The 17,380-nt window shown below is 43.8% G+C and overlaps 3 protein-coding genes across 3 annotated transcripts; all 3 read right to left on the minus strand.

The window, feature by feature from the left end:
• Positions 1–1,614: 1,614 nt before the first annotated feature.
• Positions 1,615–2,105, minus strand: LOC135704580 (cuticle protein CP14.6-like). Its single transcript, XM_065226041.1, has 2 exons — positions 2,094–2,105; positions 1,615–2,028 (listed from the first exon to the last, which is right to left on the minus strand). The coding sequence occupies exons 1-2, from the start codon at positions 2,103–2,105 to the stop codon at positions 1,615–1,617; spliced, it is 426 nt and encodes a 141-aa protein (XP_065082113.1).
• Positions 2,106–11,768: 9,663 nt separating this feature from the next.
• Positions 11,769–12,765, minus strand: LOC135704581 (putative nuclease HARBI1). Its single transcript, XM_065226042.1, has 2 exons — positions 12,147–12,765; positions 11,769–12,081 (listed from the first exon to the last, which is right to left on the minus strand). The coding sequence occupies exons 1-2, from the start codon at positions 12,480–12,482 to the stop codon at positions 11,869–11,871; spliced, it is 549 nt and encodes a 182-aa protein (XP_065082114.1). The 5' UTR covers positions 12,483–12,765; the 3' UTR covers positions 11,769–11,868.
• A 990-nt stretch (positions 12,766–13,755) lies between these two features.
• Positions 13,756–14,259, minus strand: LOC135704599 (uncharacterized). The gene has a single exon (XM_065226053.1). The coding sequence runs from the start codon at positions 14,257–14,259 to the stop codon at positions 13,756–13,758; it is 504 nt and encodes a 167-aa protein (XP_065082125.1).
• Between the last annotated feature and the right edge of the window lie 3,121 nt (positions 14,260–17,380).

Here is a 17,380-nt window from a genome sequence, read left to right on the forward strand (position 1 = left end):
ATGTGGACAAGCTTTCCAGACATAACAAATTATGAAAGTTCATGTGCACACTACCGCCGCGTAGTGAGGGAGTTCTTAAATAATATGACCACCATCCGAAAGGACTTGGTCACCTGAACAGCTTTGCTGAATACAACAACGTTCTAAATGTCCAGGTTCCCGAGATACAGTTTATATAGGAAGTTCACATGCACACTAGTGCTGCGTAGTGAGAGAGTTTTGAACTAATATGAACACCATACAAAAGTACATGATCACCTGAACAACTTTGCCCAAGACAGTAACCTCCTATATCGCCAAGATTTTGAGATACAGCTTCTATAGCAAGCTCATATGCACCACACTAGCGCTGCGTAGTGAGAGAGTTCTAATATGGCCACCATCCGAAAGAACTTGGTCACTTGAACAACTTCGCTGAAGACAGTTACTTTCTATATGGCCAGGATCACGAAATATTCTATGTATGACCTATGATCCATATATTATAGCGCCCGTCATAAGTAATATAAAAGTGAAGCGCCTCTAGCGGCGTTGTTCCCAACTAAACCTGAATGCAATGACACAGGCTATGCCAGTAGAACAACTTTGTCGAAGACAGTATAGCTCTCTATATTGAAACAAATGAGATAATCCACCACAGCCCCTATTAGTGAAAATCCCATAAGCTGTGGGTATCCTTATTCGCGGATAGCCGGCAATAAAGATTCCTGACTCTATTTTTTTAAACACTATCCACTAACCCCCACACCAAGGAGCATGCACAGAGAGCCCCCTGATAATGCACACTTGCTAAGATCTAATTTTTAATTCTTCTTCATTCCCATCCCCAGATCACCGTCGCCTTGCTGGTAACGGCAGCTGTGGCAGCACCCCAGCGAAGACCCAACAGCTTCGGCCGCAGCAATAACAACAACAACAACCAAGACCAATCAGCCACGATCCAAGTCGACGAGTACGTCCTCAACGCGGATGGTTCCTACGTGTACAAGTACGAAACCAGCAATGGCATCAGTGCGTCGCAAACCGGCGGCGAAAATGGCCTCTTTGCCAATGGGTACTTCAGCTACATGGATCCGGACAACAACCGAGTGGAGGTGACCTACCTGGCCGACGAGTACGGATTCCAACCGCAGGGATCGCATTTGCCAGTGGAGCCACCGGCGCCGGATCACGTGATCAAGTCCCTGGAGGAAATCCGGGCGGCAGCGGGTCCCGATTCGGAGCTGGACATTCCCATGCTGGAGGCGACCATCGCCCGGCTGAAAGCTACTCAGGGTTAGATTGGGTTTCATACAGGGGTGATGCTATGAGAGGCGTGTGTGCGTGTTTAGTAATAAGCTGATGTTCGAATAAAATAGTTAAACTGTTTACACAGATTATGTTTTTTTTTTTATAGAAAAACTTCGGTTTATTACAAACAATTGTCTACTTATCACTAAATTTCGGTGCTATTTACAAAAGGTTTTTTTTTTCAGAACAAACATTCCAGACGGTTAACTGAAACGAGATTCTAGCTAGAATTCTCACCAGTTCGAAAGGTGCTTAAGAACAAGAACATCAGGTCAACAATGTCACGGTGACGAGTAACAATTTAACAATCGAAGCCAGGTCAGCTTAGTGCTTCAGTCGGGCGATGGTGGCATCCAGCGCTGCCAGGCTGAAGTCCTTCTGGTCCTTTGGTGGGTTGGCACGGATCTCCTCCAGAGACTTCAGCACATGGTCTGGGGTTGGTGGAGGAGTTGGCAGATGGGCACCTTCCGGGCGGAATCCATTCTCATCGGCGACGTACACCACACGGTACTGGACACCATCGGGACCAGTGTAGGAGAACGCTCCGTTGGCACCGTGTCCACCGAGGCCTTCCTCATTGGCGGCGATTCCGTTGCTGGTCTGGTAAGCCCAATTGTAGTGGCCATCGTCATGCAGAACATTCTCGTACGACAGGATCTGGGCATGGGCCTCTGGGTGCTGATGGACCTGAGCAACTGGAACGGCCAGACCCATGGCGATCAGCGACGATGCAATCAACTGTAATAAGAACCAATCACATTAAATCACTGTCACTAAATCACTCAACAAGATCGAAAACACACCAATCGGAACATTGTTAGTTTTGATTTATGGCACTGGGAAAGAACGCTAAAAGCTGCAACTATTTGCCTTGCTAGAGCACTACTCGGTAACTGATATCAACCTTTGACGAAATGCTCTAATTTATATCTAATCGGTCGTGTCCAAACCCAACCCGACCTGATCCGAGAGCGTCTCCTTGGGCGTAGGCCCAAGCACGTTTACATTTCTCTCGTTCGTTCTGTCTGTGAATGGGGTTCAAATTTTTGCAGGAGGACATTCGCGGGGGTCACAGAGTGAGGCGTGAAGTGCGTGTGTGTGTGGCACCTGTGTCTATGAATCGATCCTAAAAAAAAAACGAGAGCAAGAGTGCAGTCCAAGAATGACACGCTAGCACAAGACGAACGACCGAACGAACGAACGAAAAAAAAAAAAATACAACGATTTCGGCCCTCCAAAAAAAAACTAGTCCCCCTGGCCTGACCACAAAAGGTGGACACGAATGGAGCACAATTTAGTAGGTGCAGCAGCAGCAGCAGTAGCAGCAAAAGCAGCGTGTGAATGAAAATGATCTAATGGGTCCGGTATTGTTGGTGGGTCCGTGTGATTAGTGCACTCGAAGATATGTGACAATGAATCGGTTTAGGGAGATATATTGATCGCAGCGGGAGTTCCACCATTGCATCGTTTATTGGGGTGTTTGTGGATGTTAAGGGCTGATAAAATGCTGCACTCAACGAGGTAGTATTAGGGTGACAGATAATCAATCAAGAGCACCGGTTTGTTCTTCTGTTGACTTGGGTCAATATTTCTGGTTCGTTGCAGCAGAAAGAAGATTAAGGTTAGTGGACGATTGGAATGATAGTAGAGGTAATCAAAATGCAGGTGATGGTGAGGTCTATGTTTTGATGGGTTATATAAGGAAATCAAAGGCCAACATTGCTGGATATAGTTTCATGTGGCACCGATGTGGTCTTTTAGAAGTTGTTGAAGCAAAGAGATGTAAAACAGTAGCTGAAAAAGCTCATTTCAAGCAGAATTCTAGTTCGAATTATGAAAGTATTTCTGCTTATTCGGTAAGTTTGCACGGATTTTCTTCTTATCGATTAACAACCCCAACCAGCACATAGTCTGAGGTTGGAGGTATAGTTGTCAGAGATCTTCCTCATGGGCGAAACGGTTAAAGATCGATTGGAAAGAAACAGACGATGGAAGACTATTGAAACGGCATATCGCAGTACATTGGAAAAATATTAAAATTATTCTCAGTATGGTTCCATTTTGTTAAGACATGGCATTTCCAGGTTGAAAAGCTTTGCCACACAAAATAAGAATTCAAAAATTTTGTGAAGGCTTAGAAAGTACCCATTTGACAACTGTTGAAATACTGAAAGCACTATTTTAAAAGCAGACATTAAGTAAGTTCCAGTTGAAATGTATTAACCTTAAAATTAGGAAAGTTCCTATTGTAAATATCGAATCATTGAACATCGACTTGAGTTCCATAAGACAGTGATGGTTTAGCTATAAACAAAATGATTTATTACATTCTGTTGTCTGAGGTAGTTGTGGATAAAAAGCAACTATCGGTTTTTTTGTAGTGCCGTATGCGTGATGATGTTTGCACCATTGAGCAATGCCAAAATTAAAAAAAAAATCAAAAATTTCGTTTTCGAGTTTTTTTTATTTATTCAAAGGGGGATGTTTCTCAGAGTCTTAAACTATGTTAATCATCGATCGAGTTTTCACTTGCTACAATTACGGCCTCCACACGCTTCCGGAATGCACGGCTGGTTCTAATAATGAAGTCTGGATCCAATTCTCTCCAGGTACGGGTCAATGTTTATCTGAGGCTTGCTGTACTCGGGTGGCGTTTAGAACAGGCCTTAGCCTTCATGACGCGCCATATTGAGTAATCCAGCGCATTAAGAGGGGCTGGATGGCGGCTACATATCCTTCGCCCAGAACGGAAGATATTCCTGCAACCACTTCGAAGTGTGTTCGAGGTGTGGCACGGAGCCCCATGTTGTTGAAATACAACATTTGGCTTCGGACCGCACTGTTCTCTGATGCACGGAAGAACATACTTACTCAAAATCCCGATGTAGACTTCCGTGTTGACCTTTTCGCCTTCTGGAATGAACACCGGGTTCATTTTTTGCCATCGGAAGCCACCAATACAAACACCATAACGCTAGCAGGATGGTTGGTCAGATACACGTTCTTGTGCTCGTCGGCCACGTCTTTTACAGGAAGAGGACTAATAAACCGGTCGGTTCTGGAATTTGATACGGGATCGACGGTAAACATGCTCTGGTAGGTGAACAGGATTACCGGATTTTTTCGCTTAAGGAAGTTCAGGATTTTCTTGCATCGTTCGACTCGTAGCTCCCGGGTGCGGTTGGTATTCATATGAGTTTTTTTTTCGTGCCCTTGACTTGCCCCGCAATCTTCCTTTACGATCTTCCGTGTCGTAAAGTCACTGATCCCGTGTTCCTTTGCCATTTTCCTTATTGAGCGCACTGGATTCACCAGAATCGTCCTTTTGATAGCAGCGATAACCCTCGGAACCCGAGCTGACCTCGGACGACCTGTGGCCACCTTCGCGGATAGTTGTCCTTTCTTTTCTCGGTCTAAAACCCTTTTGACGGTCCACCGGGACACTCCCACGGCGATTGAAATGTCTTTTTCCGACATTTGCGCGTGGGACAAATCACGAATACGCTGCCACTTCGTCATGGTGCAACTGTCAAACTAAGTAAATCATTTTCATTTATACACAGCCTACTACGGTATGAGCTATAGGCTACGTGCATGCAAAGAAAATCAAGGCATTATATGCACAGGTGAAACGGGAACCTTATTTGTACGATGGTGCAAACATTATCACGCATACGGTAAAATCATTACTTTGACTTGTAATAAAGGTTGACTTGCAATATGGACACACTAGAAACGCTGCCATTAACAAGGGGTAATGAACTCTACACACTGTGCCGAAACACATCACGGCACACTGCTCGGCACGCACAAAGAATGACAAGAATGACACAGAATATGTTATAAAGCGGCATCACTGTTCTTTGCTAACGATTTTCCAATAGTTGTTAAGGTTTCGCACTTTGTTGATAGTCGCTGATCTTCGCTTTAGCATGAATTTAATTAATCCGTCGGACTAACGGGTATTCAATAGCGATGCCGGTGGTGTAGTGGTTAAGCGTGATTACCTCTCACCCCAGCAAGCCTGGGTTCAATCCCAGTCGGTGCCACCGGGATGTTCTGAGGCATATAACATCTCTGATCACGCCTTCCTTCGGATGGGAAGTAAAGATGTTGGTCCCAATTTCATGAGTTTGATGGGTCGATAGGTAGGGTCCAAGTGTCGGAACTGCCTCCCTGGCGTCGGTAGCATTGGTGAACATTTGTGGAAAACAAGATCGCCGGAAAACAAACTAAGGAAAAAAAACGGGTGTTCAATAAAAAATGAAAATGATTTCAGTGCCGTTCAGCACTCTTGTGAGAGCATCGCGACTAAGTAATCATCGCGTCGTACGGCTGACCAGGGCCCTTTCTCCAATATTCATTGACGTTTTTTTTGAAGAATAAACATTATGTTGTTTATAAAAAATACTGAATTCGATGAAAAAAAAAATTTTGCTATATGGCTGAAAAAAATCTTATTTTTTATTGAACACCCGTTCGACGATTTTATCCCGGATTACTAATCCTTCTCTCTCTCATTATACAGGTATTCCACTAAGACGCCCGTATTCCACTAAGACGCCCACATTCATCAGGATTCCGGATTAGAAGTCAACCCTACTGGACTTTTCTCGGATATCTCCTGCAGCCAGTACTTCGTCTAATTTCTTGCAAGAGTTGTTAAAGTGTGCTGATAAATAGCAGCGCTGAGATCATAACCAGCGACAGTAAAAACTAGATCACCCTCAGGGTCATCCACTTTTGAAATCAACTTGATTGCAACAATTGCTTGTCATTTCCGGTAGCTACAATATCGGAAATCACGGTTTACATGGGTCCATTCCACTGGCCCGGTGGCCAAATAAGGCCTGTACTCGAAAAAAAAAATGCACCAGACAAAAGTGTTCGCCAAAAATTTATTTTAAGTCGGATTTTCTTGACACTTTCAGAGAATGAACTAATGCATATGGATTATGTTTCGGCATAATTACTTTATTCAATTTTCTTTCCATCGCTGTAAGCCCGCACATTTCCCTTAAGACCCCTCATTACATTTTGTGCAATGGTTGAGCCGACCTTTTTGGTCACTTTCATCCATTCTTTCTTCAACTCCAGCTCGTTCTTAAACACCTTGGATGATTTTCGAGCTTTGGCCTTCATTATGGCCCAAAATCTTTCCACCGGACAAATCTCTAGTGAATTTGGGGGGTTGGCGGTTTTTGGTACAAAAACAACGTTATTGTCTCTGTACCAATCCAACGTCGATCGCGGGTAATGGCATGATGCCAGGTCCGGCCAAAATAATGTCTCGCCTCCGTGGGACCGCAGGAAGGGCAACAGACGCTTCTGGAGGCACTCGGTGACTGTAAATATCGCTGTTGATATTACCCATTGTGATGTACGGTTTACTCAGTTTACCGCATTGGCATATGGCCTGCCAGAGCAATTATTTTTTGGCGAATTTGTCCACTTTCTTTTTCCGTATGTCTTTCGGAACATCAAACCATGATTTGGCAACGTAGAACTCCAGCTCCGGTATCTGCTTTGCGTCTGCCTTGATGTAGGTTTCGTCATCCATAACCACACACATCAGCTTCGTTAACCACTCTCGATACAGCTTCCTTGCGCGGGATTTGGCCGCCGTGTTTTGTTGATCACGCCGGTTCGGTGCCTTCCGGACCTTGACTTCACGAAGCCCAGCTCGTTTCATGGTTTTCTGAACGAACCAGGCGGAACACTTTGCCTTCAGAGCCGCGTCGCGAATCGAAAGGTTCGGATTACGCTTGAAATAATCCAACACCTTCCGGGCCTTCACAGGGTCAGCTGTCTTCGATTTTCTTCCACTTCCAGCCCGCCGCTCGGTCGTCTGGGACTCCTTAAACGATTTTACCATCCGAGACACAGTTGTATGGGTGTTTCCCAGTTGTCTTCCGATCCATCTAATGGTCGCAGTCGAATTTTCCATGACGGCGCGCAAAATTCTCCGGCGATTTTCTTCTTGTTTCGATGACATCTCAATTACCACTGAACCGATTGTTATGAAATTTTGCACATGTAAACAATTCACTCCAAACTAGTTATACCCAGATTTTCATTAATTTTTACCCACGGTTTAAAAAGTTACACTCGGATAAAAAAGGTGCATTTTTTCGAGTACAAGCCTTACATAGCGTCATACAATTCATCTTCCTCGGATGAGCGATCTTCATAGCCACCTTTAGTTCACCCTGTTTATGATAACCCTATTGTGCAGTCTTCGACATATTAGATAGGCTTTCTTTAAACATAAATGAATGCAAATGATTTCCCATCCCTGAATACAGGTATACCTCAACATAAAGTAACTGTTACTTTTGACTTCCATCGCCGATATCTCACAAATAACAGTTCAATTATTCAAATTGGAATTGTTAGCTAGAAATCAGTGATGAAAGTCAAAAGTGACAGTTACGTTACGTCAAGGTATACCTGAATACATTTCAACAACCTAAACCCGATCCTTAACCCAAAAGCTTCTTCTTGGCAGGAACCACTTGGACAGCTCAAAGTTGTTCACGTCGAGGAAATCGATTTCCTTTTTTTCAAAATCACCGGTAATCTTTATGTAGCCGTCCTCCGCTTGCAACTGATTGAACAGTTTCACCTCCACCTCGCCGTTGTTATTGTTGTTGTTGTACTGTTCTATAGTCAACGCCACGGATGAAGAACATCCAGCTTTCCGGAATCCATGCGACTGAGTATAGCTAACGAACCGGTATGCACCTACAGGGCTACAATCAGTCTTCTTGCACAATCACAAATAAACAATCCCAAAAGCCATCTAATCTTCAGGGTTGTCAAACTCATGGGATACTTGATTGACACGCTTCGGTACAGCGAAAACTAACGGCACAGATTGAGGTGTGCAGAGTTGATTCCCCCTTGGCCATTAAAGCATTTTTCGAGTATATTTTTTTCCAAAATTTCACTAAATCAAGCTAAGACTGTATAGAACCACAGTAGCGGTGCCGGTGGTGTTGTGGTAAGCGTGATCACCTCTCACTTCAGCAGGCCTGAGTTCAATCCCAGTCGGCGCTGCCAGGATGTTCTGAGTCATTACATCTCTGGTCCCCGGTTCAAGAGTTGATGGGTCGATAGGTAGGGTCCAGGTGTGGGAGCTGCCTCCCTGGCGTCGGTAGCATTAGTGCTCAGCACGGAAAACAAGATCGACGTATAATTAATCAAGGAAAAAAAATCACAGTAGGCATTGGTTGTCAGGATAAGTTCATTTGTTTACATCATAGCTTCACCGGAACAAGCTCGTCGCGATTCGATCCTGCACGCTTGGAACGAAAATCCTGGTCGGTCTGCTCCTGGCAGTTTTCGATCAAATTCCTGGGCAGGAATTTTATATCTCGGTTGACCGCAAGAATGTAAAATCAAAAAGAAGTTGAAATCCCCCAAAAAGTTCTTTTTGGCAAGCAATCAGCAGTTGTGGGCTGTAAAGCGAAACTTCCGTCTCTTCTGGGACCATGAACCAGCAAAATTACCAAGAGCAGCATGAGGTGGATTGTCTAGTCTGGCCGGACTTAGCTACTGCCACTACTCAAATTCCCCCAAACAGTGGTACAACAAAAAATAGCGTCAAAGCGGTTCCCAAAGAGATGAATCCGTCCAATACTACTGAAACAGGCCAATTGAGGAATACTGGTCAATTGTGAAGCACATACTGAAGAAAAAGGTTGGTACTGCATTTTACCTGAAGGACTTCAAGCGGAACTGGATTTTGGCAGCCGACCCAGTGGGAACAGGGATCGTGTAAAAGATGATAGCAAGAGCCACATGTGAAAAGAGCATACAAGCTTTTTGTAAACAAACCTTTGTAGGCCCGTTTCTCGCCAACCGATTGTCGCCCACGCAAACCAACAACATCATCGGGAAGGGTAAAGTTTCTCCTACCCGATGATGATGATGGTTTGCGTTGGTGTCATATGGGTGGCGAGAAAATGGCATAAGATGGTTTGTTTACAAAAAGCTTGTATGCCCTTTTCACATGTTGTTCTTGATGGGTCGTTTACGAAGAAAAGTTCGAGCAATGGCGTATGCAAATAAGAAAGACTGAAGCAATGGTCTTAAAATATGCATAATACCTACTAGCTGTTTAATTTAACTATGAAACATAAAACGCATTTTTAAACCCCAACAAGATTTTCGTGTCCGGACATTTTCGTGTTCCCCTTTAATAAATAATCATGCGACACCATAGCATCATCATAGTCTATAGATTTGAATACTATGGCCCTTATTATGGGTGTCACTTCACGGTGAAAACAAAGTGAAGTGAACACAACCCTATTACGGGAGTCACCCTAGTGACAGAATGTGAAAGAGTTCATCCGAAGTGACAACTTGGATGAACTCGGTGTTATTATGGTTGCCACGTCACCGAGATTTCGGTGAAAAAAGTGACGCTTCCCGTGGATTTTTTTCACCATAGTTTTCAAAGGTGAAGAGCAGTCACGCAAGATGGAGTAAGTTCAAGTTTTGAATATGTTTACTTATTTTATTAATGTTTTGAATCTTTCTATACATTTTAGGAAGAAAAAGACAAACACGTGACAATTCGCTTGCATTGTGGCCTTTATGGAGGAAAATCCCGACATTGCGAAAGGAAATAAGGTGACAAGTTCACGGGAATCGGTTACTTCCTTATGGTGGACGCTTACGTATTCACTGAACAGTTTGGGTTCTGTTGCAGCCTGGCAAAAGGTAAGTTGAATCGTGTGTTTTAAACGACAAGAAATATTTTCTATGCAAAACCTCTCTGCTTTCTGCTTCATTTTTGGACCGACAAAAAGCTGCAGATAAAGCACAAGCTGCAGCATAATAAGAAAAAGTTGAGGGCCACAGGAGGTGGGCCAAATACTCTGAAGTCGTTCAACGATCTGGAAGGAACCATCATTCGCCTTTTTTCATTGGAAACAGCGGTCAATCACAATGGTAAAATGGTAATCTACTGGAAAATTTGCTAGCATTATCAACATCCTCCTTTCGTGAATTCAGGTTCTGTTTTTGGAACGCCATCCTCGTCTAGTGCAGCCGCAACTGAAGAACACCAAGCAACAGTCCCCTGCGTCGAGGAACCGAGAGTCACGGAAAACGAACCTATGCATGATGATGCAGCTCGTGCGGATGAAACTGAAGGAGGTCAACCAGCAGTGCGTCTCCGTGGACGAGCGACCAAGCGAAATTACCGTAAAGTCCTCCTCGAGAAGCAGACTGATGATCTCAGTAAGATGAACCAACATGAATCGGATTGTGCCCGATATTCGCGTAAATCATACGCGCTTCACGAAAAGCGGCTGGCGATTGAAACCAAGCTTTTCCATCTGGAAGAGGAGAAATTCCGCTTCAAAGAGGAAATGCTGCTGGAAAAGCAGAAACAACAAAGTCAGCAATTGGAATTTCAATTGCAGCTGCTTCAATACAAGAAGCAGAAGCTAGATTTTGAGATGAGACGGACAACAGCTGGTAGTACTGATGCGCAAGATGATCACGGAGAGACGGACCTGGACGAAAGTGACGAGTAATTCATCACTATTCTTTTTCATTCCTCATCAATAATTTAAATAACGTCATTGTTTTGAAGAGACAGAAGACTAGAATGAAAAGGTTAGCTTTTCATGTAAGTTGGGAAACAATTTCCATTGTTCTGAATAAATTAATTAAAGTTGAAGTTTTATATTTTTATTGCAACGATACATAAAAGAACTTCGCTTTTCAAAAAATATGCGCATGATTTCTTCCCTGATTTTAATTTTATCAGCTTGATTGTCCTCAACACCACGCAACTCTGCATATCCTTCTCCGTCGGGTAATTCCGGTGAACTGTGAACTTTGATGCATTTCAAAATCCAATAAGTTATAAGAATTTTCAGAATGGGCTATCTGGTGATTACGGAACAGGATCTGAAACCTGTTCCAGATGTTTCGGAGAGACCGTATCAGTTTGTACGGTAATCAGTTTATGTGTAATGGCTTGATCTTTCAAAATCATGAAGTTTGATATGTCGCATGGTATATTTTGATGATAAAAAATTGCCCCAAAGAGGCCCTGACGGAATCTGTTCTAGATGTTCCGGAGTGGCCACATAAGTTTGTACGGTGTTCAGTCTATGTCTGCTGGCTTGCTCTTTGAATATCATGTAGTTTGATATATCGCACGGCATATTTTGGCCTGTATTTTGGTGATAAAAATGAATTGTCTTGCAAGAGGCCCTGCCGGAACCTGTTCCGGGTGTTCCGAAATAACCAGCACTACCCGGACTCGGCACGAATCTGATATGAAACTTGCACCAAATTGTGATATTTTGGAAGTTATTTCGAAAAAAAATTAATGTAAGGTGATGAAATGGTAGAAATTTGAATTTGGGGAGTCGAGGGTCGGAAACGTAAAGGTTAATAACCGTACTGAATTCTTGACATTGGTCCCCCAATAACTCAGTCAGGAAATAGGAAGCGACGAATCCATACCATGTTGGAAGTGGAAGTTCAGATTGTCAGATTCAGGCTATTTTCGAGTTGGAAGTTTGCTCGACACGCCATAGAGTATCACTGTTATACTGGTAATGCTTTAAGAAGGAATATTGACTGCATTTCAATACGTCCAATAACTTTATTCTTACCGAGTAACCAGGAGTTCCTCTCCCCGTTGTCGTATCTTTGTGTTAATAATTGATTCAGCGAACTGCCGTTCCACACAAAAGAGTCGTGGGAGGCGCCCGGGTGATTGGCATCAAGATATCGAATCATTAAATCATGATCACAAACCTATAATTGTAATAAATTTGCTTGAGTAAAATAAAAGAGAAGACCTCTTACCTTATCAACTTTACCAACATAACATTTAGGCTGTAAAAGCCTTTACGGTTGTAGTACAAGTGCTTAGCGTGTGCCGGAGGGATGATGCTTATGTGGGTTCCATCTACGCATCCGATTACTCCCGGAAATCCCGTTTTTGCGTAGAAACCCAGTTTGATCGCGTTATTTTCTCCTTCCTCGGTTGGAAACTGGATTACGGCTAGATAGACTTCAGTTTCGATTATGTCCAAAACTATTTGCAGCACTTTTGACATCGTTGGTTGAGCCAATCCGATAAAACGGTCGTTTCCTACGCCCTTCTGGTAGTTACCTTCCGCAAAAAATCTTAAGGATGCTGCTAGCATGATCATGGGAGGAACCGATGTGGAGAGCTGCACTGGGTTGATTTTCGCATTTATTATATCCAGCAGGTACTTGAAGATCTCCTTGGATACCTGGAAGAATCGAATGAAGCTGAAAATTGTGTATGAAGGATATTTGATTTGATCTTAGCATTTACAAATTTTAGCAAGGAATTTATCGCCAAATACTTACGATTTTTCTGTTTGATCCAGTGGATTAGAGGTGTCCCTTATCCGCCTACGTTCTACAGCAAGATTTGCATATTCCTCCTCGTCTTCGCTGTCGGTATCAAACCACAATTCCACACTCATTTTGGAAAAAAAAAATCTTTCAACTCCGTCGATTTTCCTCGCCATTTTCAAAACAAAAACAAAAACAAAACAGCAAAGATGAGAGTGACAGTTCTCGTCACGCAAAATGAACAGGACTATAGAGCTTTTTGACGTTTAATCGGCGCACACTACTGTACCATTTAAAACGAACGAGTGTGAGCAAGAGGGAAACAGATTAGTGGGAAAACAAACCGTCAATTCACCCATGTGTGCTAGATAGAGACAGATGATTAAACGTTAAAAAGGTCTATACTGAACATAACTTCACTGTCACTGTCACTTAACCGAGTTCATTTTGATCACTTCACTGTACGTGACACCGGTAATAGGTAAAAAAAAGTGAAGTGATGTGTAAGTGAGGTGAAAGTGAACGTGAATGTGCGAACCGTAATAAGGGCCTATAAGTTTGTCAGTTTTCTTCAATGTCAGAATTAACTTCCATAATTACGATTTATGTTATCAATTAACCCCCGAATTACGGCATTCAATTTAGAGCTGCATCTATTCTCTTTGTCTTCGATGTTCAGCAAACAAAGAGAACTCAGTCATTCATTAGTTATTGATGTCCTCAATGACCTTAATTTGCAATTAATCAACATCCAACTTCTTAGAGGAGGGAGTTAATACGACCGGTTGGGTTGAAACATGAGACTAAACTAGACTCTATTGATGCAGTACTGACATTTATAGCATACTAGGATTATTATAATTTCACCGAGTTGCTTCGATCTCCTTCACTTCTCCTCAAGCTCGGTGAGTTGCTTCAAGATGAACGTGAAGATCCGGGCTGTAGACAAATTTTCAGGCGCATCTTCTCCATCTTGACGCGAGCCAATGGATTTGTTAGACCATCGGCAACCATTTGTTCACTGGGGCAATAGCGAACGTCCATCACAGTATTGTTGACCAACTCTTTCACAAAATTATAGCGAGTGTTGATGTGCTTTGTTCAGTTGCTACCGTCGGCAGATTTCAGCATCGCAATACAGCTTTGGTTGTCTTCGTGTACAACTACAGGAGCCAGAATTGGTTCTCCGACGTCCTTCAGTAGCTTCATCAGCCACAACAGCTCGCGGCTGGGTTCGGAAAGCGCCACGTACTTCGCTTCGGTAGACGAAAGAGTTACGCATGGTTGTTTTCGGGCTGCCCAACTGATTGGTCCTCCAAGACAGAAGACGAAACCGGTGTTTGATTTCCGGTCTGTCTTGTCACCAGCCCAGTCTGTATCGACGTATGCTTCCAGCGGTCCGGATGAACCTAGACGTAGGCTCCGATCCACTGTTGACTGGAGATACCGGAGCGTCCGTTTTGCTTCGGTCCAGTCTGCTTCCGTTGGTCGACTCACCTTGCGGCCCAGAATTGAGGCGCTTATGGCGATGTCCGGTCTCGTGTTGACCGCGATGTATAGAAGAGCACCCACCAGGCTCTGGAACTCGTCGTTTCTGCTGTACATTCGGGTACCCGGGATCCATCGGTATCGGCGAGCGCTTCGCTTTTGATTGTCCGAAGCGTTCGGCTACCTTCTGGATGTAGGTTTGTTGGTTCAGGAAAAACTGTCCGCCGGATCTTGTCACTCCGGATTCCCAAATAGTGTCGCACGTGCCCAAGGCACGTAATGGTAAAGTGGTCCGCTAAATGCTTCTGGACGGCTTTGTATTCCGCTTCTGTGTTAGTGACAATCAGCATGTCGTCCACATATAGTAATATGAACTTCTTCTTCTTCTTCCAGGTTTTTACGAACAGGCATGGGTCTGCTTCAGATGGCTCGTAGCCCAGCTGCTTCAAGACTTCGGTGATTTTTTTCATTCCACACCCTTCCAGCCTGCTTCAGACCGTAGAGACTTTTTCGTAGATGCAGTACGTTGTTCTTGACCCCGTTATGAAATCCTAACGGCTGCTTCATGAAAATGGTCTCCTCCAGCTCTCCGTGTAGGTACGCCGTCTTCACGTCGACGTGCTTCACCAGCATTCCTCGTCTGGCGACGACACTCAGCAGGGTCCGAAAAGTGGTTTGCTTGGCGACTGGCTCAAAGACCTCAAGGTAGTCGGTTCCGTATTTTTGATTGAATCCTTGCGCTACCTGGCCTTATAGCGGATCAAGTTTCCGCCCTCGTCCATCTTCTTCGTGAATACTCATTTTCTGCCAATAGCCTTCTTGTTTGGCGGCAAACGGACGACATCCCATGTGGAATTCTGTTCATGCGCCTTCATCTCTTCCTCCATGGCTGCCTCCCACATGATGCGCTCGGGGCTAGCCATTGCTTCTTCGAATGTGCGTGGCTCGTCGACATATTGCGCTGCTATGCGCACGGTGTCTTGGTACCGTTCTGGCGGGATGCCCTTTGTGGTACGCTCCGATCGTCGGACTACTGGTACATCAACTTCGCCGACGACGTCAGCGCAGTGGAAGCGTGCTGGGCCCATAACCTCTTAGAGGAGGGAGTTAATACAACCGGTTGGGTTGAGACTAAACTAGACTTTATTGATGCAGTACTGAACACCAAGACCAGCTTCAGCGTCGTCTGAAATCAAATCCAAAGAGCTTTTGGCGCCATGTGAATGCCCAAAGAAACGAAAGCGGACTACCCTCAAGTATGATGAACGGCGTAGTGGAAGTGGACTCTATCGTTGGTATTGCCGACCTGTTTCGCACACAATTCAGCAGTGTTGTCAACATCGAATGGCTCAGCATTTAGGATGTTATTGCTCCCTCAACCTTCTCCAGCCATCCATTTCTATCACCAGCAAAATTGATATTTCAGTTGGGAGGCAGCTAAAAACCTCAACGGGTTCCGGTCCAGATGGCGTTAGTCCTCAAACGCTGGCTGACTGCTCTCGCGACACCTCTAGCCAACGTTTTCAATCTCTCCTTGATGTCTGGGGTTTTCATAGCTTGCTGGAAAGAGTCTTTCGTGTTCCCAATCCACAAGAAAGGCTGCAAAAGGACTGTTTGAAACTACCGTGAAATAGCTTTGTTAAGTGCAACCTCCAAACTTTTTGAGTTGATTATACTCGAAAAATTGGTTCAAAGTTTCGCACACTGTATCTCGACGGATCAGCATGGCTTCATGCCTAAGCGTTCCACGGTGAGCAATTTAGTTACGTTCACTTCGTTCATCATTCGTGAAGTAGAACGTGGCCATCAAGTAGATGTCATCTACACAGACCTCTCAGCAGCATTTGACAAAATAAACCATGACATTGCGTTGGCTAAATACAACAGAATAGGTCTTCACGATGGCCTGCTTACTTGGCTCTACTCTTACCTGACTGGTCGAAATATGTCTGTCAAGATTGGAGAAATTTCTTTGTCCTATCGTATGCGGACGACCTGAAACTCTACTTCGTGATTAAAGAACCTAGTGATGCAATTTTCTAGCAGCATCAATTGGAAGTCTTCACTGAGTGGTGTCGTATTAATCGCATGTAACTGAATGTCTCTAAATGTTCTGTAATTTCCTTTGGCCGCAAGCGCTCGCTTCTTCACCATGACTACACCCTGACGGGCATAACTTTGAAACGTGAACCGACTATCAAGGATCTGGGAATACTGATCGACTCCAAGCTCAGATTCAAGGATCATGTTGCATATGTAGTATCCAAAGCTTCCTCACAACTTGGATATTCGACGGTCGTGTGGTCTCCATACTACCAAAAATCGTATTCGTAATCGTATTGAAGCTATTCAACGGAAGTTCATCCGATATGCTTTAAGGCATTTTCGCTGGAATGACCCTACAATTCTGCCTAGCTACGAAAGCCGCTGTATGCTTATCAACAAGCTTATGGATGCGAGTCGTAAGGTAACAATGGCGAGCTTCGTCGGTGATCTTCTTCAGGGAAACATTGACTGTTATACACTGCTGAGTAGTCATCAATACCCGCCGCCGTAATCTAAGATCGCATGCTTTTCTGAACAACCGCCTCCCACAAACCAACTACGGATGGAATGAGCCCATGCGGAGGATGTGTCGCCTCTTTAACAGATGCTATAATTTATTTGACTTCAATGTTTCCCGTTTTGAAAATAAGTGCAATTTCAATAGTATTTTATGTTAATTTGTTTAGAATAAGTATACTGTCATTGGGGTGAATATTTTACCTGTACACCATAGCATAAATATATAAATAAATACACACTAATTTGCTGAGAGAAACTTTACCTCTACTCAACAATTGGTGACGAACAAGCTCAGCTATATTAGCAGACCAACATGAGCGGAACTGCAATCATTCCTTTTGAAAATCGTGGCGAGGGGAAACACTCCTCACAGCCTATCATCAACGAATGAGATTAGCAAATGGGAAAGCTCGATCCGATTCGTACCTTCCTCAAAATTGTCCCATTCTCGTTTTTTACTTTGTATATGCAATTTTCCCACAGCCGTACTATAAATTCGTACCGGATCTATTATATACTCTACTTTCACATCCTTAGCTGTTGTGTAAAATGTTATTGATGTTAAGCATTTCCAACTATTTATTTCACTGTTTTCGATCGATGCTGGAGATGGCTGGGTTCGATTCCCGGTTCAGTCGAGGAAGTTTTCGGGTTGGAATATTTCTCGACTTCC

This window comes from Ochlerotatus camptorhynchus, unplaced genomic scaffold (genome assembly GCF_037179485.1).
Source record: "Ochlerotatus camptorhynchus isolate MF236.1 unplaced genomic scaffold, CSIRO-AGI_Acam_v1.1 ptg000244l, whole genome shotgun sequence".
NCBI classification, from domain to species: Eukaryota; Metazoa; Arthropoda; class Insecta; order Diptera; family Culicidae; genus Ochlerotatus; species Ochlerotatus camptorhynchus.

What these genes read in the sequence shown, in the direction of transcription:
- LOC135704581 (XM_065226042.1), bottom strand. Translation starts at nt 12,482, where the DNA reads ATGATCATGCTAGCAGCATCCTTAAGATTTTTTGCGGAAGGTAACTAC. An exon ending in ACAGCCTAAATGTTATGTTG is followed by an intron (nt 12,082 to 12,146) that starts GTAAAGTTGATA and finishes TTACAATTATAG; the next exon opens with GTTTGTGATCATGATTTAAT.
- LOC135704599 (XM_065226053.1), bottom strand. Translation starts at nt 14,259, where the DNA reads ATGTACAGCAGAAACGACGAGTTCCAGAGCCTGGTGGGTGCTCTTCTA.